Source organism: Lontra canadensis, unplaced genomic scaffold (assembly GCF_010015895.1).
Source record: "Lontra canadensis isolate GAN:19392208 unplaced genomic scaffold, GSC_riverotter_1.0 scaffold42, whole genome shotgun sequence".
In the NCBI taxonomy this organism is placed as follows: domain Eukaryota; kingdom Metazoa; phylum Chordata; class Mammalia; order Carnivora; family Mustelidae; genus Lontra; species Lontra canadensis.
Genome location: NW_022631036.1, coordinates 15,875,448 through 15,901,082, shown reverse-complemented (window position 1 = coordinate 15,901,082; position 25,635 = coordinate 15,875,448). Strand labels below are relative to the sequence as shown.

The following is a 25,635-nucleotide window of genomic DNA, read 5'->3' as shown; positions in this document are numbered from 1 at the left end:
AATCAGTAGAAGCTGACAGTAGTATAAGTAAGAGGAAGGAAAGGATAATTTGAGCAAATAAATGAAGTAGTTTTGAATGCCTCCATTTGGCTAGGCACTGTGGGCATTTGGTGATAGAAGTTCTATTAAGATGGGATTCACAACCTAATTGGGAATATAATACTTGACAGTTTATAGTAGTACATAAGAAGATAGTATAAGGGAAGAAATTACTTTGGGGAGAAACAGTCTCTGGTAGCTCAATGGAGAAGGTTAGAGTTGAGTCTGATTTATAGGTTACACTATTAATGTCAGCTACTAGGTCCCCTGAAGGCAGATTTAGATACAAAGATGAAGGTTGGGGCACCTGGGTGGCTCAGTGGGTTAAGCCTCTGCCTTCATCTCAGGTCATGATCTCAGGGTCCTGGGATCAAGTCCCACATCGGACTCTCTGCTCAGTGGGGAGTCTGCTCCACCCCCCCACCCCACCCCCCCCACCGCCCACTGCCTGCCTCTCTGCCTACTTGGGGTCTCTGTCAAATAAATAAATAAAATCTTAAAAAAAAAATAAAGATAAAGGTTGGATGACCAAAGGAGAAGTGAAGAAAGGAGGAGGTCCAGAGTAGGGTACCATTATTTCCTTAGCCCCTCACAGTGTATCACCCACTCTTCTGATTAAACCATTGTAAGGAAGTATCCTGAACTTTTCAGAGCTCTTGCCTGCTGAGTTTCTAAATGAAATGCTTATCTTTTGGTTCTGTAGGAATCTGACCTCCTACTGATCTAGTTTTGCAATCTTTTTTTGTAGTGTTCCTGGAGAACAATGGAAAGGACAGTTCACAACAATCAAGGAAAGGTAAAGACCAAAATTTAATTTTAACTTTCTTGATGTGAGTTTAGTAGGTTTTGTTGCTACTGATCAAAAAAATTTTTAAGAATACATTAGAGATAGAATAATTAAGAGAGTACCTAAGAAAAAAAGCCATATTTGGAATATGGAGAATTTCCAGTGCTCAAAATGTTTTTCCCGTAAAGTGGTATGAGCCTTGTGTGAAGCCCCGGAGGTATTTTCCTCTACAGATTTGGAACCCAGTTGTGTTTTGAGAATGACTTTAAAAACTTTAATCTGGGTGCCCAGCAGCCTACTTTTTCAGGTTTTTCTGGCACATCTAATGTGTGTTATTATCAGGTTTATAAAAAATTGGATGCATGTGATGATCACAAAGATTATAATGTTCTTTTTTCATTACTCTTCAATTTCCTCTTGTCCTAGGATTATTCACTTTAGGAAAAATTTGTTTCCAGGATACCATTTAATACAAACTGTTGTAATTACAGTGGTCAGTGTTCGGGCTGTGGAAAAACCATGGAGTCTATTCACTTGAGTCCAGAAGAGTATGAATTTCTTAAGGGAAAAATCATGAGGGATGTGATAGATGGAGGTGATCAATACAAAAAGACAACACCTCAGGTGAGTCTTGAACAGGTTTTATTCCTTTCGTGGATTGCTTGTCTAGAGTAGGAATTGGCAATTTTTTTTCTGTAAAAGACCAAACAGTAAATATTTTACACTTTGTGGGCCATATGGTCTCTGCTGCAATTTTTCACTCAAAATACAGTACATAAGTGATTGAGCATGGCTGTGTTCCATTAAATCTATATTTATGAAAATACATTGTAGGCTGGATTTGGCCTGCTGGCTATAGTTGGCAACCTTTAGGAGAGACTGCTTCAGAATTTAACAGAATAATTGGGGTAGACTATCATCCATCTATTGGAGTCAGTCCTGTTTTATCTAGGCACAGGTCCACTTAAGCCAAAAAAATAGGTGCTCATTTTTTGTATAAGTACTTCCAAAAAACTGTGTTCAGTAACTCCCACAGGAACATGGTTTCTCACAACTTTTCTAATGAAAAGAGTTTGAGTTTCCAGATTTTCTTGGTATTGAATTTGATTCTGTAAGTCCTTTTTAATAGCTTCATTTTGCTAATCTTCAGTACTTTATACTGGTTTACTAAGATTAAGCTGAAGAACTAAAATGCTTTTACCTTGGGGAAAGGTTACTTATTACCTTAGTAAATGCTTTTTCTTCAAGGTACCGAATAAAAACAAGAAGTGAAAATTGTTCTGCCTTCTTACTTTGACTTAAAATTGTCATAGAATGCCCTTGGATCATATGAAGAACTTTATTCTTCAAAATAAAGAAAATGTGGTCCATAAAAACATTAACTTCATTTTACGGAATAAATTTTAGCTGATTTAATTGATAAAGTTAGACCCTGGGATCGTGACCTGAGCCGAAGGCAGAGGCTTTAACCCACCAAGCCACCCAGGGACCCAATTCAGTATCTCTTAATAAAAGGTACATAATAAATAATACATAATAAAAGATACATTCAGATTTTCCCAGTTTGTCCCCCTGAAATGTATTATTATAAATTTTTCCCTTCTGCTCCAGGATTCAATCACAATGTACTCATTGCTTTTAGTGGTCTCACTAAATTGAGAACAGCCCCTCCCACACGGCCACATTTAAAATTTTTATGACATTGATTTTTTTGGAAAGGCTAGGTATTTTGTCTTGTACAGGGTTTCTCAAATGTTGTACCTGTGAATCAGTTGAGGATCTGGTTAAAATGTAAATTATGATTCAGTTGTCTGGGAGCCTGAGAGTCTGTATTTTGAACAAGCCCCCAGATGATATGGTTCTAGTCTTTAGACGGCATTTTGAGCAGTAAGACTGTGGACTAATCGTCTGATTGTTTTCTCTTCCAATTAATTCAGTAGACCACTCTTGGGTATACACTGCACGGCTGATGCTGTGTGCTTATTGCCATCCAGCAGCCACATAACATTAGGTTATTCTCACTATTGACGCTAAGTTCCATCACTTGATCACGAGGGCACCTGCCAGATATCTCCACTATAGGCACATTTTCCCTTGGCAATCTTTGTAATTAAAAATTAAGTAGCCTGTGGAATAATACGTTCGGCCTATGCAGATGTCCTCTCCTTCTTGCAGATAGCCTGTTAACTCTTCACCCAGTGTTTTTTGTATCATGGGATGATTTTTACTTTTGGATTTTGTAAAGTGGTGATTGTCTAGTTATTTCATTCCTTCTATATTTTTTAACTGTATTATTCTGTAGAAGAGTTCTCTGTTTTTCTTTTTTTTGGAACTCCTTTTTTTTTTTTTATTTTCTTCTCCAGACATAGGGACTTTTTCTTTTCTCTTTTTGATTAATTGTGCTAGAATCTGTTAACACCAACTTTATTCTTTTTGATGCTCAACTTGTCCTGGATTTGTCCTTTAGGAGCCCCTTCAGGCCAGCTCCTGTGTCCTTTTGATATTTCCTCCACTGTCCCATCAGTGTTTGCCCCCAGTTTTTGCTTATTTCTAGCACGAGATGGCTCAGGCTCTCACCTTGAAGTGTTTCTGTCCCAGTAATGGAATCATAAATTGAATACTTTTGTTTGGTACCTCTAATGGTTCAACATGGCTATAATTCCTTTTTAATGTATATCACTTTAATTCTAGCTTAATAGAAGGAAGATTTGTTAGTTTTCCTTGTTGGCCAAGCCTTAGAACATAGAGCACATCTTCCTCTTGGAGAGGGTTATACTATAAGAGGAGTTGCAGGCTCCAGATTATGGTGAGAATAGCAGAGTGGTCATACATATAATTACTGTAATTCACAAAACAACTGGTTGTATTCACAGAAGGACTGGAATATTTTAGGTTAAGGGAAATTATTTTCTCTTTCTCTTTCCAGGTATGCTTCCCTTCCCCACCTCGCCTACCCCTCACCCCACCACTGAAGGTCTCCAACCCTATATTCCATCTCTTATCACTGCCTTTCACCTTCAGGCTATTAACTTACTCTAATAATTGCTACCATTTATGAAATGACTGCCAAATGTCAGGCACTTCTAGATCTATTACACTCACAACAACCTTGCAAGGATATCACCATTTTGAAGACAGGGAAGCTCAGGTTAAGCAATGTAGCCATGGTTAAAGAGCAGCGAAGAAAGTCATACAATGTGGCTGGCTTGCTCAGGGTTTGGTTTTTGTAGAATCGGTGAGGTAGAAGGGGCAGGGATGGATCCGGAACACTGCTGGTGGATTGGAGTAGAAGCAACTGTTTTTCTGGGTCTAGAGGGAAGGAATTCAAGATGGTGGACAAGTTAAGTGTGTTGGTGCAGCAAAGAGTTGAGAACATAGATTCACACCTCTTCATTTCTCTGAAGAGTCCGGGGCAAATTGGTCATTTGAACATGAGAGAAAGTATGATAGCCTAAGACTAAGGGACCTTAAGGAGAGGATTAGGGAAAGTATTGCTGGGTGGTGCTGAAGCCCCAGCTGAGGCCAGAGAGTCTAAGTTTGTGATGGCATTGATCTGTGAGTAGTCCTAAGCCATCCGGGTGTAGGAATAGAGAAGGCAGATAGATGGGATGTTACAGGATTTTGCTAGTCTGGTACAGTGGGAAAATAGTTGCTGGGGGTGTAGGTGAGAGGATGGCTCAATGAAGGGACCATGAGATCAAGCTTGATAGGAAGTAAAGATGGGGGGAGCTGATGGATTAGGAGAGAATAGAGATAAAAGTGGATTGGAGGCTCACTGAGGTTGAAGAGCAAGCATAAGGAGTGAGAATGACAAGCAGATTTTGATCAGTGTATAGGAGAGGTTAGATTTCAGAGGTAGAGTGCTCTGCAGTGATGACAAAGCCTAGAGTGTGAGAGTTAAGCAGATGAAGAAACAGAGCTGAAAGTGCTAGATGGTCATCCACAGATTTATTGAGAGTATCTGTATGATAATTTTTTAAAATAATAATTGCAGCCACGCTGCACCTACCAGGTGCCAGATAATGTGCTTTGTTACTTAGGTTGGTGATGGAGAACTGAGTCAGGTGGCAAATTCTTGATAAATGTAGAAGCGCCTGGGAAGACACAAGGTGCTAGCAAAGAGGAGGAGTCAGCAAGCTGTGGCCGGCAGAGCAAATCCAGTCCACTACGTGTTTTTATAAATAAAGTTTTATTGGAACACAGCCACACTCATTCATTTATGTATTGTCTGTGGCTGCTTTTGCCTTGCAGAATTGTGATTGGGTACCTATCAAAGAGACCATTTGGCTCATAAAACCTAAACTGTTTACTGTCTGGCCCTTTACAGAAAAATTTGCTGACCACTGGTATGAGGTGAAGAGTGGAGACATAGTGACTTTGAAAGAGCCGTGGGTGCTGGAAGAGGCTCTCTTCTTTCTCCTCAGTCCTATAGCATGGGTTACTTAAGAACTAAGTAACTAGGAAGTTATTGATAACTTCAGGAAGAGCAGTTTCAGTCGTACATTGGAGCCCCAAGCCAGCCAAGTTAGAGCAACTCAGTGAACACACATTGAGAGTAAACTATACTTCTGAGAAGTTTAGATGAAAATAAGAAGCAATGGGGTAGTTGGGCTGGAGGATGGTAGAGATCAAGGGAGGATGTAGGGATGTGGGAGAGACTTGTGCATGTTTAGGTGACGAAGAAAGGGTGTCAGTAAAGATACAAATGTCGAATAAGCAGGACAGGTAGGAGAGAGAATGGATAATGAATGGGCAAGGTTCAGAAATAGGAGGGGCTGCCAAAAAGAGTGCAATTTGAGCCTCATTTGAGACTGTAGAAAAGAAAGTGAGGATAGGTGCAGATATAGATAAGCATATAGGTAGAGGGAGAGAAGTTTGAGGGAAATGACATCTGTGTGAAATGGGTAGAAGGTGAGAGGCTGGAGTCAAGTGGAAAGTCTAGTCGACACCAGATGGGAGTGTAGTCAACACTAGAGACGGTGAAGAATGGTTGGAATGGTTGTTAAGAATGGAGGAGATGCTAACTCCTCACAGGATTGTGGCAGGGGGCGGATGCTGAGATTTGAGTCAGTAATTTGTAGACTTGACTTCACATGAATGTATGATGTAATTTTTTTCTGACAGAGCTTGGTTCACCTGCAATGTAGTGAAGACAAAATGTAGCATTGGCTTGAATTTGGGGTTTTGTTGGTGAAGTGTGACAGTATGATGGAGAGCAAGGGAAGGTTGTTCTGACAGAGTAGTGAACGTGATTGCTATGGTGCTCAGACTAGATGGGGAGGGAGGGAAGGCCAGAGAGCACTCTCTAGAAGAGTTCAAGGGACCAGCGGTCTCAGTGTGGGGTAGAAGAAAAAGGTTTAGTGGGAGTAAAGGAAAGAGTACTAGAAGGCTGAGGTCAGAGAGCAGGTGAAATATTTGAGGCTAAGATTTGACAGGAAGAGCGGTTGTAGGCTCTGGCCAAAACCAGTGTCCCAACGGTCAGGGTTTAGTATGCAGTCCAGGGTGAAGTTTAGATCCAGAATGTCATCTCCCAAAGATTTGTTTTGTTTTGTGTTTGCTCACCATTTGTATTAATCTATTAGGGCTGCTATAATAGAATAGTACATACCGGGTTGTATAAACAACAGAACTTTGTTTTTGCACAGTTCTAGAGACTAGATCTAGTCCAAGATCAAGGTGCTGGCAGGTTTGGTTTCTCTTGAGGCTTCTTTTTTGACTTGCACATCTCCCCCTTCTTGCTTGATTTTCATATGGACTTCCTCTGCGCCTGAGCATCCCTGGTATCTCTCTGTATCCAGGACTCCAGTCAGATGGGATTAAGGCCCGTCCTTATGACCTCATTTTACCTTACTTGCTTGTTTAAAGGCTTCATCTCCAAATACAGTCACATTCTGCACTGCTTGGGGCTAGGACTTTAACATCCGAATTTTGAGGTAGTCACAGTTCAGTCTATGTTGCCATTCATTGTAAAAATGTATTCTGTATTTTAAATTATTTTGTGCTGGGAGCAAGTAGCTGCAACATTGCTTTCTAAATCTTGTAATTTAGGAATGTGAGGTACAAACCAAGGAGTAAATATCACATCTTTGTTTACTTTAAAAAAAGTATGTTGTCAGCTGACCTCCATAAGCATCTAAAATGAGAATTATCAAAATTATTTCAGACTTGGGGTGCCTGGTGTTTCTTTTCTTTTTTTTTTTTTTTTTAACATTTTATTTATTTATTTATTTGACAGACAGAGATCACAAGTAGGCAGAGAGGCAGGCAGAGAGAGAGGAGGAAGCAGGCTCTCCACGGAGCAGAAAGCCCGCTGCGGGGCTGGATCCCAGGACCCTGGGATCATGACCTGAGCCGAAGGCAGAGGCTTTAACCCACTGAGCCACCCAGGTGCCCCTGCCTGGATGTTTCTAAACAGATGTTTAGGCAGCTGAACATCTGTCTTTGGCTTAGGGTCGATCCCAGAGTCCTGGGATCAAGCTAGGCATTGGGTTCCCTGTTCAGCAGGGATTCTGCTTCTCTTTTTCCTTCGCCCTCTGCGCCCCTCCCCATCCTTTCTCTCTGTCTCTCTTAAATAGATAAATAAAATCTTTAAAAAATATTATTTGAGGTTTATATGTTTTTATCAAATAGAACTCTTTGGTTCAAAACAGAGTAAATGAGATGGCACCCTTTGATGAAGTGGTTTTCAACCTTGGCTGTTGGTTAGAATAGTTGAGGAGATACTGAAAAATTAATGACACCTGAACTCCACCCTCTATAGATTTTGGTTTTAAGTGTACAGTTCAGTGATATTAAATATATTAACATTGTTGCGTAACCATCACCTCATCTATCCCCATAACTCTTTTCTTCTTGTAAAACTGAAACCCTACTATTAAACAATAATTCCTTCCAGCTGCTGGCAACCACCACAATACTTCCTGTCTTTATGATTTTGACTACTGCAAGTACCTTATATAAGTGGAGGTATTTGCCTTTTTTTTTTTTTTAAAGGTTTTATTTTTTTATTTGGCAGAGAGAGATCACCAGTATGCAGAGAGGCAGGCAGAGAGAGAGGGGGAAGCAGGGTTCCTGCCAAGCAGAGAGCCCGATGCAGGGCTCAATCCCAGGACCCTGAGACCATGACCTAAGCCAAAGGCAGAGGCCCAACCCTCTGAGCCACCAGGTGCCCTGGTATTTGCCTTTTTGACTGGGTTATTTCACTTAGCATAATGTCCTCAAGGTTTATCCATGTTGTAGCATACTGCAGAGTTTCCTTCCTTTTTAAGGCTGAATAATATTCTGTTGTATGTATATACCATATTTTATTTATCCAGGTGTCAGTGGACACTCCAGTTGATTCTACATTTTAGGTATTGTGAATAATGCTGTTTATGAGCCTGGGTTACAGATCTCTCTTTGAAACCCTGCTTGCAATTATTTTGGGTATATTCCTAGAAGTGTTATTATTACTGTATCATGTGCTAAATCTATTTTTAATTTCTTAAGGAACTGTGTTTCACAGTGGCTGTACCATTTTACATTCACACAAACAGTGCATAAAGGATTTCAATATCTCCACATCCTTACCAACACATACTATTTTGTTTGGGTTTTCGTTTCAAATTTTAAAAAGGTTTTATTTATTTATTTGCCAGAGAGAGAGAGAGAGAGCACAAGCAGAGGGAACAGCAGGCAGAGGGAGAAGCAGGCTTCCTGCTGAGCAAGGAGCCTGATGTGGGAATTGATCCCAGGACCATGGGATCGTGACCTGACGCTTAACCAACTGAGCCACCCAGGCGCCCTTGTTTTGTTGTTTGTTTTTAATAGTATCTATTCAAATGGCTATGGGTGGTATCTCATTGTAGTTTTGATTTGTATTTCCCTAATGGTTAGTGATGTTAAGTATCTTTTCTTCTGCTTATTGGCCATTTGTATATCTTTGGAGAAATGTGTTTAAAATGTGTTTTCCTTTCCCCATTTTGGAATTGGGTTTTTTTTGTTGTTGAGTTCTTGGTGGTCTCTATATATTCTGGATATTAGTCTCTTATTAGATAATAGGATTTATAAATATTTTCTTCCATCTTATGGGTTGTCTCTTTACTTTGTTGATAATATCTTCTGATACACAAAAATTTTAAAATATTATCAAGTCTAGTTTGTTTATATTTGCTACCGTATATCTTTGGTGTCATATCCAAGAAAACATTGTCAAATTCAGTGTCATGTAGCTTTTGTTCTATGTTTTCTTCTAAGAGTTTTACTCTTTTAGGTCTTACATTTAGATCTTTGATTCATTTTGGGTTCATGTTTGTATATGGTGTTAGTTAAGGGTCTAGCTTCATTCTTTTGCATGTCAGTATCCAGTTTTCCCAGACCTATTTGTTGAAAAGACTGTCCTTTCCCCGTTGAATGGTTTTGGGACCCTTGTCAGAAATCATAGGACCATACATGAAATGGTTTGGGTTTATGTCTATTCTGTTGGTCTATATGTCTATTTTTATGCTAGTAATACACTGTTTTTTGTTTGGTTGGTTGTTTCTTTAGGATTTTATTTATTTATTTGAGACAGAGAAGGGGAGGTGGAGTTCAGGCAGGGGGAGGAGCAGAGGGAGAGGAATAAACAGACTCCATGCTAAGTGTGGAGCCTGGTGCAGGGCTGAATCTCGATCCCGAGATCATAACTTGAGCCAAAATCAAGAGTCAGATGCTTAACCAACGGAGCCACCCAGGCACCTCTAGCACTATACTCTTTTGATGACTGCAGCTTTGTAGTAAGTTTTAAAATCAGGAAGTATGAATTTTATTCTTTTTGTAAGGTTGTTTTGGTTATTCAGGGGCCCTTGAGATTCCTTATCAATTTTAGGATGAGTTCTTCTATTTCTGCAAAAAATATCTCTTGGATTTTGATAGGGATTGCATTGAATTTGTAGATTGCTTTGGGTAGTATTGATGTTTTAACAATATTTAGTCTTCCAATCTATGAATACGGGATGTGTTTCCATTTATTTAGGTCTTTAATTTCTTTCAGCAGTCTTTTGTAGTTTTCTTTGTATTGTTTTTTACCTCCTTGGTTAAGTTACTTCCTAAGTATTTCATTCTTTTTGATGCTATTGTAAGTAGAATTGTTTTTGTGATTTATTTTTTAGATCATTCATTGTTAATAGAAATGTAACCAATTCTTGTATGTTGACTTTGTGACTTGCTACTTTTCTCAATTGATTTATTCTAGTGGCTTTTTTTGGTGTGGAATTTTTAGGATTTGCTGGATATACAATCAAATCATCTACAAAGATAATTTTACATTGTCCTTTCCAGTCTGGGTGCTTTTTATTTCTTTTACTTGCTTACCTTGCTCTGGCTAGAACTTCCAATATGTTTAAATAGAAGTGGTGGAAAGCAAGCATCCTTGTCTTGGACCTAATCTTAGAGGAAAATTTAGTCTTTCACCATTGAGTATGTTGAGTGTGTTGTTTGCTGTGGATTTCTCTTAAACATTGAGATAGTTTTCCTCTAGTTTTGTGGTTTTTTTTTAAATCATGAAAGGGGTTTATCAAATGCTTTTTCTGCATTCAATTGAGATGATCATGTTTTTTTCCCCCCTTCATTCTGTTGATGTGGCCTGTTACACTGACTGAGTTTCATATGTTGAACCATCCGTGCATTCCAGAAATAGGTCCTGCTTAGTCATATGGGTAATCCTTTTAACATACTGCTGAATTTTGCTTGCTAGCATTTTGTTGAGGATTTTTACATCAATGTTTATGGAGGATCTTGGTCTGTAGTTGTAGTGTCTTCCTCTGGCCTCAGTGTCAGTGTAACACTGGCCTCAAAGAATGAGTTGGGAAGTAGTCCCTCTTCAGTTTTTTGGAAAAAGTTTGAGAAGGATTGGTATTCATTCTTTAGATGTTCAGTAGAATTCACCAGTGAACCATCAAGTCCAGGGCTTTTGTTGTTGTTGGGAGGTTTGTTGTTGTTGTTATTGTTGTTTACTAATTCTGTCTTCTTACTACATATAGGTGTATTCAGATATTCTTTTTTCTTTGTGAGTATGCTTTGTTGTCTGAACCTCTGATCAAAAGTAGCAATGAGCAGAGCATGGATCCCCAGTATTTGGAGAAGGGATCCTTTTTGTCCACCCTAGCTCCCTTAATAGGTATGCAAGCTGCTCTAGGAACATGGCAGCTACCTGCCATTTGGCTTGGGGTGAGGGATGGGTTGCTGCTGCTGCACTAGGAGCTAAAACTGAACAAATTTTTTAAAAAAGATTTTATTTATTTATTTGACAGAGAGAGAGAGAGAGCACAACAGGTAGGGAGAGAGGCAGGCAGAGAGAGAGGGGAAGGAGGCTCCTTGCTGAGCAGAGAGCCCCATGTGGGGCTAGATCCCAGGACCCTGAGATCATGACCTGAGCCGAAGGCAGAGGCTTAACCCACTGATCCACCCAGGTGCCCCAAAACTGGGCAAAATTAAGGACAGTTTGTCATTCAAGGCCTCCCCTGCAAATTGCAAGCCTTCAACAGACTCCAGAGTTCCAAAATAGTTGGTTACATCAGAGAGTTTCTGTCCGTGTGATTGTTGTCTAGGTGGGAGAGACAGATTCTTGGTGTTTCCATTTCCACCATGTTCCCTTCAACTTGATAAGTTTTGACACATATATGCCCCTGTGGAGCTGTTGCCCCAGTCAATATAAAGAATGTATCTCTCGCCTCCTAAAGTTTCTTTATGCCACTTTGTAATGACTCCTGTACCTCACTCTTGCCTCCCTGCCCCCAACCCCAGGTAAACACCATAGAATCATACCATATGTAGTGTTTTTGTCTGTTTTTTTTTTTTTTAATATTCAGTACAACAATTTTGAGAGTTCATCCATTTTTTTTTTTTAATGTCTCAGTCATTTTTAGTCCTGAATAATGTTCTATTGGGTAGATACACCACAACTTGTAAATCCATTCACCTGTTGGTAGATATTTGAGTTATTTCCAGTTTGGGATTATTAAAAATATAGTTAAAAAGAACATTCTTGTAGAAGTCTTTGTACTTTGTGCTTCTGTGTTTACTAAGGATGCTGTAACAAATCGCTATAAACTGGTAGCTTAAACAACAGACATCTGTTCTCTCATATTCTGAGGCTAGAAGTCCAAAATGAAAGTATGGATGTGGCCATGCTCCTTCTGAAGGTTCTGGGAGACCTTCTTTCTCTTTTCCAAGCTTCACTTCAGATAATCCTTGGTTTTTCTTGGCTTTAAGCCATATTTCTTCACTCTCTGCCTCTTCTTTGCGTTCCAGCTCTTTCCTATGAGCACATCAGTCCTTGGATTTAGGGCCCACCTTATTCTGGTACAATCTCATCTTAACTAATTACATCTGCATCCAGATAAGGCCACATTCTGGGCGGACATGAATTTCAGAAGGGATACTAACTTCCTGCAACTTTTCTTTTTCCTGGGTACATATCTAGCAGTAGGGTAACTGGGTCTTATAGTAAGTAGGTGTGTGTGTGGCTTCTTAAGAAACTGCCAAACCATTTTCCAAAATGGTGTCCCATTTTACATTCCTACCAGCAGTAAATGAATATCACAGTTGCTTCACATCCTGGAGAGCACTTACTATGGTCAGTCTCTTTACCTTAGCCACTCTGATGGATTTGAAGTAGTATCTCCTTATGGTCTTAATTTACATTTTCCCAATGGCTGATGATGTAGAGCATCTTTTTATGTGCTTAATTGCCATCTGTGTATCTTCTTTGGTGATGTGCCTGTTCAGATCTTTTGCCCATTATTAAAATTGGGCTGCTTTCGGGTGCCTGGCTGGCCTGGTCGGTGGGACATGCAACTCTTGATCTGGGAGTTGTGGGCTTGAGCCCCATGTTGGGTGTAGAGATTACTTAAAAAATAAAATCTTAAAAAAAAAAATTGGGTTGCTTTCTTATTTTTTAGTTGTAACAATTTGTATAATCTTAAGATACAACTCCTATGTCAGATATGTCTTCTGAAAACATCTTCTCTCAGTTTGTGGCTTGCTTTTCATTTCTGTAAAATAGAGATACTGATTTAATTGTTCTGGTTCTGGGGTTCAGACATCAGGATTTTCAAAAGCTCTCAGGTGATTTTCAAATGCAGCCCAGGGTCGAGAACCACTGCTTCTAAGGTGAGGTTTTGGCCTATGACCATACCACCCTGAACACCCATCTTATCTAAAATGAGGTTTTGAAGAACCCTAATATAGTATGGCAGCTTCTTTTCTACAGGATAATTTTGGGAGAAAACCTCCATCATAGGTAAATTTTTAGCTTTTCTGCTTTAAACCTTTGTTTACTGTACTTAGACATCACAGCCAGCAGATGGCAGTAGTACAACATGTAAAAATTATTCTGCGTTTTATAGCCCAATGATTAGGTTAAAGGGTTTGGTAAGTTTCTTGTATTATTAAACTGAAAGATATCTATGCCATTTTGAAGTCTGAAATCTGGTTAGTGATAGTAGATAAAAATGGGAACTGTATATGTGAATATTAAGTGAACAAAGCAGAACTCCAAATAGTACACATGTCCTACTGGTTTAACTATATCAAACCAATTGAGAGAATGCCAGTGAAGATCAAAAAGTGCATTTGGAGCTATGTGTATACTGTTAGTTGTATATTAGTAAGATTTTTTTCCCCCTTATTTTCCTTCATTCTTAGCAATAACATTATATTACAATTAGATTTTTTTTTGTAATTAAACTGTTAAGATATGAGTTCAATTCTTTCTTTCATCTTCTTATCAGGGAAAATTTCAAACATATGTAAAAGGAGAGACTAGTATAACGAACTCCCCGCCCAATAATTATTAACTCATGGCCATTCTTACCTCATTTATACCTCCACCTGTTCTTCCCTTGCCCCTCAGATTATTGTGAAGCAAATCTGATCTTAATCATTTGTCCCATAAATTTTAAATTCACTTCACTTGTTTCTCTTACCTTAAAAAATACTCCTTTGTTCGGCGCCTGGGTGGCTCAGTTAGTTGGGCTACTGCCTTCGGCTCAGGTCATGACCCTGGAGTCCCGGGATCGAGTTCAGCATTGGGCTCCCTGCTCAGCAGGGAGTCTGCTCCTCCCGCTGACCTCTCTCCTCTCATGCTCTCTATATTTCATTCTCTCTCTCTCTCTCTCTCTCTCAAATAAATAAATAAATCTTAAAAAAAAATACTCCTTTGTAGAGTGATTTTTTTTAAAGACTAAGAAATACTTGAGGACAGCAACAATCTCTACATCCAATGTGGGGTTTGAATTTAAAGCTGGGAGACCAAGAGTCACAGGGTCCACAGACTGAGCCAGCCAGGTGCCAAAAGACCGTTTTGCATTCTTTTTTTTTTTTTTTTTTTTAGATTTTATTTATTTATTTGACAGAGATCACAAGTACGCAGAGAGGCAGGCAGAGAGAGAGGAGGAAGCAGGCTCCCTGCTGAGCAGAGAGCCTGATGTGGGGCTCAATCCCAGGACCCTGGGATCATGACCTGAGCCAAAGGCAGAGGCTTTTAACCCACTGAGCCACCCAGGCGCCCTGACCCTTTTGCATTCTTAAAAATTAACGACTCCTGAGAGCTTTTGGGATTATAGCTATTGATAATTAATTACTACATTAGAAATTAAAACTGGGAACCTTTAAAAATATGTATTAATTTGTTTGAAATAACAAAACTATTATATGTTAATATAAATAGCATTTCTTCAGTAATAACTGTTGTCTAAAACAAAAACAGTTTGTGAAAAGAGAGGCATTGTTATATATTTGTAAATGTCTTTAATTACATGGCTTGTTGGAACACAAGTGAATTTTTATATCTGTTTCTGTACTCAATCTGTTGTATGTGATTTTGGCTGAAGCATATGAAAAAAATGGAGGCTCATAGAGGTAAACATAGTTAGAAAAGGTGAGATTATTTTATTCACATTTTCAGATAATTGTGGTTATTCTATGGTATTATACCAAAACTCTGCTGCACACTTGTGAGCAAATGAGAGTGAAAAAGGGCAGGTAATGTGTTAATATTATTATAAAAATAGTTTAAAGCCTTACAGATTTCCTAAACCACAGCGTGAAAACCACTGCTCTAGAAATACTGTGCTATAGATGGAGTTTCCTTTTTCTTTTTGAAAAGTTTCAGTAAAATTTATTTCTCTCAATTTTATTATACAAATATTAACAAAAGAAGTTAAAACAAACACAATCTCACTGCTCGGCTTTTTATTTTTTCAGTGTATTTTCTGTTTAGTGTCTTCTGTTCTCTTTTAGTTTTTTTTTTTCCCCAAAGATTGATTGATTTATTTATTAGAGAACGAGTGTGTGCATGAGTGAGAAGGGCAGAGGGGGAGGGACAGAGCCTCTTAGGCAGACTCCCCCCTGAGTGTGGAGCCCCACATGAGCCTTCATCCCATGACTCTGTGATTATGACCTGAGCTGAAATCAAGAGTCAGACAGTTAACTGACTGAGCCACCCAAGCACCTCTCTTTTAGTTTTTATTGAGACTTACTTCATCATCATCTGTCCCTTTCCAAAATGGAAGTGTTTTTGTTCTAATCACAAAAATGATATTTTTTAATTGTAAAAAAATTCAGTCAAAATAGTTAGTTCTAATGAAGGAAATAATCATGGTCCTCATTTTGAGCTTTTTTTTTTTTTTTAAAGATTTTATTTATTTATTTGACAGAGATCACAAGTAGGCAGAGAGGCAGACAGAGAGAGAGGAAGGGAAGCAAGCTCCCTGCTGAGCAGAGAGCCTGATGTGGGGCCCGATCCCAGGACCCTGGGATCATGACCTGAGCCGAAGGCAGAGGCTTTAACCCACTGAGCCACCCAGGCACCCTCATTTTGAGCTTTTAATGAGACTCTTTTCTAAACTCTTTTTTTAAATTTTTTAAAATATTTTATTTATTTATTTGACACAGAGAGAGAGAGGTCACAAGTAGGCAGAGAGGCAGGCAGAGAGAGATGGGGAAGCAAGACTCCCCTCTGAGCAGAGAGCCCAATGCGGGGCTTGATCCCAGGACCCTGAGATCGTGACCTGAGCTGAAGGCAGAGGCTTTAACCCACTGAGCCACACAGGCGCCCCTCTTTCCTAAACTCTTAATGAAACTTTAATCCAACAGCAGACGTCATAATCCTGTGATTTAGAATTCCTTAAATAAGACTTTAATGACTTGGGATTCTGTTTTCTGAAAAAGAAATTAGAGGAAGGCAAATGGCCTATAGTACATTTAATTAAGTTTGTAGGGTTAAGTTTAAATCAGACCATTTGTTCTGCTTGATGATATCTCTTGAGTTAATTGACAGAAGGGAGACCTTCTGGTGTTTCTCTAACCACGGACTTAAGACAGAACATGTCACCCAAATGAATGTCAGTATGAGAACTGAAAACAAACTTCTATCCAGAATCCATGATAGAATCTAATGTAGGCATCTATTGTTGTTGTTGTTGTTGCTGTTTTGTTTTTAGTTTAAATGACATCTGCAAATGTGAACAATGTGATCTGACTGAACCCTTGGTTATAGTGTTCAGAGCTCTGCCCTTTCATCTTTTTTTGGGTTGAAGCCCTAGTTATCTCTATGATGAACTGTGAGGTTCTTCCATACCCCCAGATTTAAAAAAAAAAAAAAAATGTTGAATGGCAAATGGCAAACTTGAGAGGTTTGGTAGTTTAAGAAAAAAACTTGAGAAAGAAATGTAATTATGTGCTAAGTGGAGTTTTAAATCCATGTAGTTTGAAGTCTGTAAAAGTCCTTTAATGACTATAGTCCTTAACTTCGGAACATTTTACCCAACGCATATGTAATTAATCATTAACGTTATTCCCCATTCCCTGTTCTTCAGCTCCACAACTGAAAACTGGAAAATAGGCATGTAATCTCTAGATCGTCAAGGGTATTGGTGCAAGAATTATGTGGAAACTTACAGAAAAATCAATGAATTTAGAAGTATGGGAAGGGTGAAGACATACAAAGAGAAGTAGGTGGATTCTTTGCCGTAGCCTTCTCAATGTCAAATATTTCCATTATTTCCATATTCTTTTTCATTTTCTCTTATATAATACTTGCTGAAATTCTTCCAACTAAGATCATGTCATTTTTATTAGAATTAGCTTTAAGCTGTGCATTTCCTTCTGATGCCTTGCTCAGTATTGTTTTATAAGGAAATGAGAATTGTGTGGGGATGTGGGTGTTTAGTTGCTGCTCTTTTAGAGTGGGGTGGCCAATTTTTAGACATGGAGAACATTTTTCTTGATAGATTGGAAGAGGATGCTAGAATGGGAGGTTTCCTGAAGATTACAGTGCTAGAGGCAGAGGATAAAGGCACCTCTGGTGTGGGAGACTGAAACATGGTGGGAGTGTGCAAAGGAGAAACTTATTTTATTCTTAGGCCAAGGGCAAAAAAGTCTTGTCTCTCTTATACTCTGATTTTTCTCCCTTGGATTCAGGCTGGCACTGCTGTTGTTATAACGTAGCCCCATTATGTAGTTTGGCATGGAAACCAAGTCATTTCTAATAAATTTGTACTTGGGGAAAGATATTTGAGTTCTAAATAACCATTCTGTAAATGATTTTTTGGAAACAATGTGTTGGAAGTAAGGCACTACCCAAGTGACCCCACTTTTAGTTTTCTTTTCCATAGAAAAAACTGCTTCAGATTTCTGATTCAGTTTATCTTTCACTGTTGAGTAATGTATCAGTTTTTAATGTGTTTTCATTTGGTCTTCCTAGAGAATAGAATGGGGAATAAGATAGATTAGAAACAATAACACATTGGTAACTGAAGACTGTTTAGTTCTGAGGGAAGAGAAAACTATCAATGTGAAATGGCAGCTGCAGAAATGTTGAGAATAAGGGTAAAGGCCTCCTTCATTCTCCGTAGGTTCAAACTCCTCATCTTTGTAAAGATGCCCCTCTTGCCATCTTTCATCTCTCAGTAAATAGAACTTTCTCTTTCTAGTTATTGAGATATCAAAAATGTCACTCATTCTTGACTCCTTCTTTTTTTCCTTCAAACCCTACCTCTAGTCTACCAGAAAATCCCGTCAATTTCCTTCAAAGGCTATCTGACCGTTTTTCATCACCTTCACTACTACCAAGTTTTTGATCCAAGGCACCATCATCTCTAGACCAAGCAATTGTCATAGCCTCCTAACTGATTTCCCTGTTTTCTAATGGCCAAGTTTGTTTTCAGCCAGTGATCCTTTTAAATCCATGTCGGATCATGTCACTTCTCTGCTTAAAACTCTCCAAGAGCTTTTCATGTCACTCAGGCTGAAACTCAGTCTTTTTTTCTTTTTTTAATATTTTATTTATTTATTTGACAGAGAGAGAGAGAGCACTAGTAAGGGGAGTGGCAGACAGAGGGAGAAGCAGGCTTTCTGCTGAGCGGGGAGCCCAACGTGGGGCTTGATCTGAGGATCCTGGGATCGTGACCTGAGCCGAAAACAGATACTTAACCACCTGAGCCACTCAGGCGACCCTGTAACTCAGTCTTTACAGTGACCTGCAAGATCCTTTGCAATCTAGCCCCCATTAGCCTGTCAGATCTTACTGCATTCCATCTGTGTGGGATGCCTTTGTGTTTCTTTCTTTTCTTTTTCCTTCATATTTCTTGACTTACTACATATGCTCCTACCTCAGGACCTTTGCACTTGCTATTTCCTCTTTGTCCAAACATCTGCATGATTATTCATCCACTTCTTTTAGCTCTCAACCTTTTTGGAATGGTTCTTTCTGACTATCACATTTTAAATTGTATATATACCCTCACACCTTACCCAATTCTTCTATTTCCACTTTATTTTTCTCTTACTACTATCTGCATACTCTACATTTTATTAGCTTTTTTAAAAAATATTTTATTTATTTGACAGAGAGAGACAGAGAGAGAGAACACAAGCAGGGGGAGTGGAAGAGGGAGAAGCAGGCTCCCCGCTGAGCAGAGAGACCGATGTGGGACTTAGTTCTAGGACCCTGAGATCATGACCTGAGCTGAAGGCAGATACTTAACCAACCTAGCCACCCAGGCACCCCATTTTATTAGTTTTTGTTATGTTTTTGTCATATTAGAAGAGAAGCTCCATGAAAGTAGGAATTTTTGTCCGTTTGAACTCTGTGGTATCGCCATAACTTAAAACAATCCTTGGCATAAATGATGCTCAATTTGTTGAATTAATGAATAATAGTTACCATTTACTAAATGCTTCCTGTGTAGCAGGCACTGTGCTAGATCTTTGTTATCTCTAATTCTTTGATAATCCTCCAAGGAAACAGTATCTCTATTTGCTAGGCTTCAGAGAGGTTGAGTTGCCATGCCAAGTTTGTTAGTAGCAACTGAGTTAGGATTAGAACCCATCTCTAAAATCTGAGTTCTATTCATTAATATTCATAATGAACATTATGAAACACTGGGTCACTAAGAAATTTAACAAGATTGTTTGGTGTTCTTCATTTGATAAAGGAAAGTATGTAACATATTTCTAACAATAATTCTGTCTTGGGTTATTTTGACTTTAAAAGATTAAAATGGAATAAAGTTGGGTATTTAAAGGGGCATGCCTCAGTTATCTGGAACATTTACTTACATGTGGAACACATTATTCCCTCAAAATGCAAGGTAGAAAGGAGTATTTATATTCTTGAAGAAATTCAAGAGATCTTTAAAAATACTCTGTTTTTTTAATTTGCTTTAACTGTGCTTTTTTAAAAAATAAGGCATAGGGACGCCTAAGTGGCTCAGTTGGTTAAGCAGCTGCCTCCGGCTCAGGTCATGACCCCAGGGTCCTGGGATTGAGTTCCACATGGGGCTCCTGGCTCCTGAGAAGTCTGCTTCTCCCTCTGTCTATGCTCCCCTGCTTGTTCTCATGCTCGCTTTCTTTTCCTGATGAATAAATAAATAAATAAATAAATAAAAATAAAGCGTACATATATATAAGGTTTATTATATGTTAGTCACTATTGTGTGTACCTTACAACTATAACTCATTTAACCTCATCTTTTTTTGTTTCAAGATTTTATTTATTTCACACACACACACATACACACCCACACACAGAGAGAGAGAGATAGAGAGAGAGAGGGAGCACCAGCGAGACGGATAGAGGGAGAGCGAGAGACAATCCCAAGCAGACTCCAGGCTGAATACAGAGCCTGACTCGGGGCTTGATCTCAAAAGCCTGAGATCATGTCTTGAGCCAAAACCCAAGAGTCAGATGCTTAACCAGCTGCATCACCCAAGCGCCCCTAACATCATCTTTATTGTGACCACTGGAAAGTTACTTCATTGCAGTAGTGTCTGCTTATCTGCAGTTTCATTTTCCATGGCTTCAGTTACTTGTAGTCAGCCATGGTCCAGAAGCATGTGATCCTCCTCCTGACATATTGTCAGAAGGTCAGTAGGAGCCTAATGCTGCGTCACAGTGCCTGTCATTTACCTCACTTCATCTCATCACATCAGCATCTTATCACGCCCATCATCACAAGAAGGGTGAGTATAGTCCAAGAAAGATATTTTGAGAGAGAGAGACCACATTCACATAACTTTTATACAGTATGTTGTTCTAACTGTCCTATTTTGTTATTAGTTATTGTCATTAATTTCTTACTATGCCTAATTTGCATATTAAATTTTATCATAGGTAGGTATGTATAGAAAAAACATAATGTATATGGGTTCGGTGCAATTCATAGTTTCAAGCATTCACTGGGGGTCTTGGAATAAATCCTCTGTAGGTAAGGGGGACTACTGGATTCTTGTTCTCCATTTCCTTTCCTAGTGGGAGCAGAGGTGAGGGTGGAAGCCTGAAAACAGTACAGAGTAGAAGAGGAAGTTGTGATTTAGATTAATAAAAATGCAGAATGTGTATCTAGCACAATGTCAGTCCTGAGAAGGAATGAATCAAATCGTTGTTGAGGTTTCAGTGGGGTGAAGCTCTTTACCTCTCTGCCTTTCAAAGGTAGAAATTCAAAGTTAAGTTTTGAGCAGAGCACATGACACTTCTTAATGTTCAGCAGTACTTTTTAGCATTGGGCTGAAACTAAGCCAGTGGTTCTTCTCCCGCTAGGTTGCAAGAAATAGGAGATAAAAGAGTTAAGAATTTGGTGTCTGAAAGTGTCAAACTTGAATGTGATCAAGCATCTAGAGCCAACTACTAATTTACAGGAAAAATAGAGGGTGTATTACACATGAAGACTGCAATACCAGATCCAGTCCATAGGAAACTAAGTGAGACAACTCTGGATCTTCTGATAAGTCAGTTGCAAGGAGATAGAGACCTGTAAATCAAAAGCAATTTGTACTCTATCAGTCATTTGCAGGGTATTGGGCTTTTAATTTCTGATCTGAACAATCAGAGAAATCTGAACCCAGTTGTGGGAAATATTAGGAAATTATTGTTTATTATTTTTTTAGGTGTAATAATACTAGTGAGTTATGTTTTAAAACTTTTTATTTTAGAGCTGTGCACTGAAATATTTATGGTTGAAATGATGTGATGTCTGTGATATGCTTCAAAAATAACTTGGAGGGGCACCTGTGTGACTCAGTTGGTTAAGCCTTTGCCTTTGGCTCAGGTCCTGATCTTGGGGTCCTGGGATCGAGCCCCTCATCCAGCTCCCTGCTCTAGGGCAGCCTGCTTCTCCCCTCCTCCCCACTGTGCTCTCTGTCACTCACTCTTGCTCACTCTCAAATAAATAAAATCTTAAAAAAATAAATAACTGGGAAATGAGGGATTTGCATAAGTAACAAGATTGACTCTGAGTGGATAAAGTTAGTTTATGGGTTCATTGGAATTTATTATATTATTCTATTCTGTATATGTTTGACATTTCTACTGTAAAAATTGTTTTTTAAAAAAAAGTTGGCACAAATAAATGCATGCTTTCAGGATAGAAATTATGAAGAGAGCGATTAATAAAACAATGTATCATTAGTGAATTTCATGCAGAGGCAACATCTTTCTATATTTTCCCCCAAATCTATACTCATTGTAAAATGTGAAAATAGTTTAGAAATGTCACTATAGAAAGTGAAAATCCCCTTCCTCAATCAAATGTTTAAAAATACTGGAAATTGTCATGTCTTTTGCACATGATAAATATTCTCTTTTGCATTTAGGAAATGCATGAAAGATGAAATTTAGATCAAGAGCAGGAGAGAGATTTCTGTTGAACCACACTGCTTTCGCTTTGCAGAAAGATTAATGTCTGCTCTGGAGTTAAAAAAAAAAAAAATCCTTTACATGTTAATCCATTCTGTAGTGAAAACTGCGGCCAAAGTGGCAGTCTGGAATGTTCCAACGTGCATCTACCCCTGTCTTTAATCCAGGTGGCAACTGCAGATTAATTCTGGTGTGGTTAGGCCTTCCATGAAGAGAAATTTGAACCCGAGAGCTTATGTTCTCAGCAGTGTTAATTGGAAGATATGGAGTAAGGGGATTTCCACTCTTTGTTAATAAGATCTCCAGGCGTATTTCCTCTTTGTTTTTGCATTTTCCTGAGCTATGAAGCAGCTGCAGGGTAGTAAAATCTGATTTCCTGGACTTAGGAATGCTGGCTTTACTTTTGGAGATTTATAATGGGAAGAGTGAAATGTTTATGGATTGAGCTACCTACGCAGCTGATTTAAACATGTGTGTTGTTTATAAGTTCACTGCATTTATGCCAGTGGTAGGTTTGCTCAGATGATTTGAAGTAGCAGGTAACTCAGTTGTCTCAGAGGCAGGCATTCATGGATTACTGTTTTAATTAACTATATGCCTCTTTGCAAACTAACTGAAAAACTGTGAATGGCAAAATTGCATTCTGCTGTATTAATAAAAATGCTCTATCTCCTTTGCAGATTCATACGGTATAAATGCTTGTCTTTTTTTTTTTTTTTTAAGATTTTATTTATTTATTTCACACAGAGAGAGACAGTGAGAGAGGGAATACAAGCAGGGGGAGTGAGAGAGGGAGAAGCAGGCTTCCTGCGGAGCAGGGAGCCAGATGCGGGCTGGATCCCAGGACCCTGGGATCATGACCTGAGCTGAAGGCAGTCTCTTAACAACTGAGCCAGCCAAGACAACTAAATGCTTGTCTTTGGGGTTGAACTGATTATTTAACCTATAAATTCCCCAAAATGAGAAAAGCGAGAGGGTATTTTTCAGGAAAATAGGATAAGGCTGTATCAGGTACTGTGCCTGGGTACAATATCACTGAGAATTGAAAAGAATTTATTAGTAGAGTGAAGGCTCAGGTGCTTTTAAACATTAGGTGAAAGGTGAAAGGCATTATCATAAATTAATACCTTTTCTGCAGGCAATATCTCATGGCCTAATAACTGTGATTCATTTTTTTCAAAATATATTTGAGGGCCTGTACCACATATAAACATGGGCCAGACCTTTGGATATAGAAATTTTTGAAGTGATCTCTTCCCAAGTTGCTCTCACTAAGTTTGTGTTAATAATATCAGGCTTCTGTACAATCAGAGAAACCCCAGATGATTATTAGAAAATAAGAACTGGTTATTATTTTTAAATGTTTGTTTTTCCAACTTTTTTGAGACATGTAGCATATTAATTTAAGGGGTGCAACACAGTGTTGTGATATATGTAAGGAAATGATTATATAAAGTACCAGAATAACCTAACAGATCACTTCCAGAGCTAGCAGAGCTGAATGATCAGGTCCAAAACAGCGTTCATTGTTCCTGACTGTCAGCTATGTTATCAGGGAAGCTAAACTAGTTTTTAAATCCAAAAGTGTTTACTTTTAATTTAACATTATTGTATTAAAATAAAAGTTTTAAAGTAGAATACCCTTATAAAGTAAAGGAATGATAGTAGGTTTTGAGGGGAGAGGAAGATGTCATAACTCTTCTCTCTTGTTTTGTAATTAACTCTGATGGTTTTTAGGTTATGTTCCATGAGATTCTGAACTCCCAGAAGCTTCAGTAAAATTTTGTGTAAATATGTGCGCAGTGTTTCAGGTGGGTTTTGGACTGGTAGGTAGATACCACACATCTATCCAGAATAAAATTAGATTAAATTTCCTATAGCTAAGGGCACCAACATTTATCTGAAAGTGGCTAAATATAGAAGAAACAGATGCAGGGTATTTCAACAGACTTTACCTCCATCATTTGAGTCCGTAATGGGGCTGAGCAGCCAGTGACAATGGCCATTCAAGGTAGGATCTCCCTGTCTTAGTTCACATTGCATTACAGATTTTTTTATATTAGGCTGATACCACTGTTTACAAAGACTTAACGCCACTATCTAGATGCCTCCTTTAAGAAGACTTTTAGGAATATTGGGCTCTTAGGCTCCCATGTCCTCTCCTCCCTGGAGGAGAAAACCCATTTCCCTGCAGTGGAATGCATTTTTCTCCTGGAAAAAGACCCAAAGTCTTTATGGAGTCCCAGAGGGTTTTTTTTTTTTTTCTTTTCCCTTCAGCTATAATGCTCCTTTGTCCCAGTGACTCCCAAATTGTCTTCTTTAATCCTCACTATTCTTTCAAATGCCAGATCAGTGTAATCACCTGTCTGTGTGACATTTATATGTGATTATGCCATTATGGACTCAAATTCAGTGTGTCACAAATCAAATTCTTCACAAACACTCCTTCCCTTCTGGCTTCTGATCACACACCATTGAGTTTCTTTTTGTGACTTTCCTCTTTGCCACCCAGACTGAAGAGACTAAAACTGCTTTTGATTCCTCTCTTCTCCTTAATCTTTGTGTCTAATCAGTCACAGATCCTCTTGGGCAGTTATTTCTCTTATCTGCCTCTGCTGTTCTATTCCCACAGCTCTAATCCCTCCACTAGATCTTTCCTCAACCTCAGCTTCCATGTTACCTTCTGGCGTTTTTCTTGTGTCGACACTCTCCTGCCATCATTCTTTCACACTATTGCCAGATCAGTTTTCTCAGAACAGATTTTGATTACATTATTCCCTTGCCTGAAACCCTTGTGGCATTTCCCATTCCTATCCTAAAAGTAACTCCTTCTTTGGCCGCAGCCCACTTTTCAAGCCTCATCTCTTACCATTCTCCTCCATAAGCAGACACTGCACCCAGAGCTGATGGCTCACTGGCTCTGGCCTGCTTTGCCCTTTCTGTTCCTCTGCTTTTTCTCGTCCTCTAAAATGTACACTTGGCTTCACATCCTTTTTTTTCTTCAAGGCTTGTCTCAAGTCCCTTCTCTGTCATGAAGGCCTCTCTAATCTGCATGGACCTTTTCTTCTTTGGAACTTGGAGCATTTCTGAACCCTGGCACGCACTTGGCTATTTACCCTAAACCGTCTGTTCTCGTTTTAGTGCTTAGGTTTTCACATTGGTATCTGATGTCTTGTCATCCACCTTACAAGCTCTTTGAAGGACAGGGTACTCTTCTTTGTATTCTCCATGATGCTTGGCATCGAGGAGGCATGCAGGAAATATTGTTATTTATACATTATCATCCAGTGTTTATATTTCTTTTTTTCAATGTTTATATTTCTTATGTGATAGCTACCATGTATTTAATTATATTGCTTAATCTTTACAGTAATTTTGTATAGTATTATACATTATCATCCAGTATTTGTATTTCTTTTTTCAATGTTTATATTTCTTATGTGATAGCTACCCTGTACTTAATTATATTGCTTAATCTTTACAATAATAATTTTCAGTAACTTATGAAAGCCACACTAAGTCATGAAGTCAGGATTCAACTTAGCTCTTTGGATTCAATTATACACGCCATTTACACTTACTAGTAATTCTACTTACTAGTTTGATTTTTTTTTTTTTTTGAGGGTGGAAGAGTGCTTAACACCTACCTTGCTAT

At 38.7% G+C, this 25,635-nt stretch overlaps 1 protein-coding gene across 1 annotated transcript in view; it reads left to right on the top strand.

Annotated features, from left to right (window-relative positions):
* Positions 1 to 25,635, top strand: part of PRORP (protein only RNase P catalytic subunit) — a 143,968-nt gene that overhangs the window by 3,323 nt on the left and 115,010 nt on the right. Inside the window, exons 3-4 of the mRNA XM_032871277.1 lie at positions 788 to 835; positions 1,318 to 1,450. Of these exons, the coding sequence (XP_032727168.1) occupies positions 788 to 835; positions 1,318 to 1,450 (181 nt within the window). The remainder of the gene's footprint in view (positions 1 to 787; positions 836 to 1,317; positions 1,451 to 25,635) is intronic.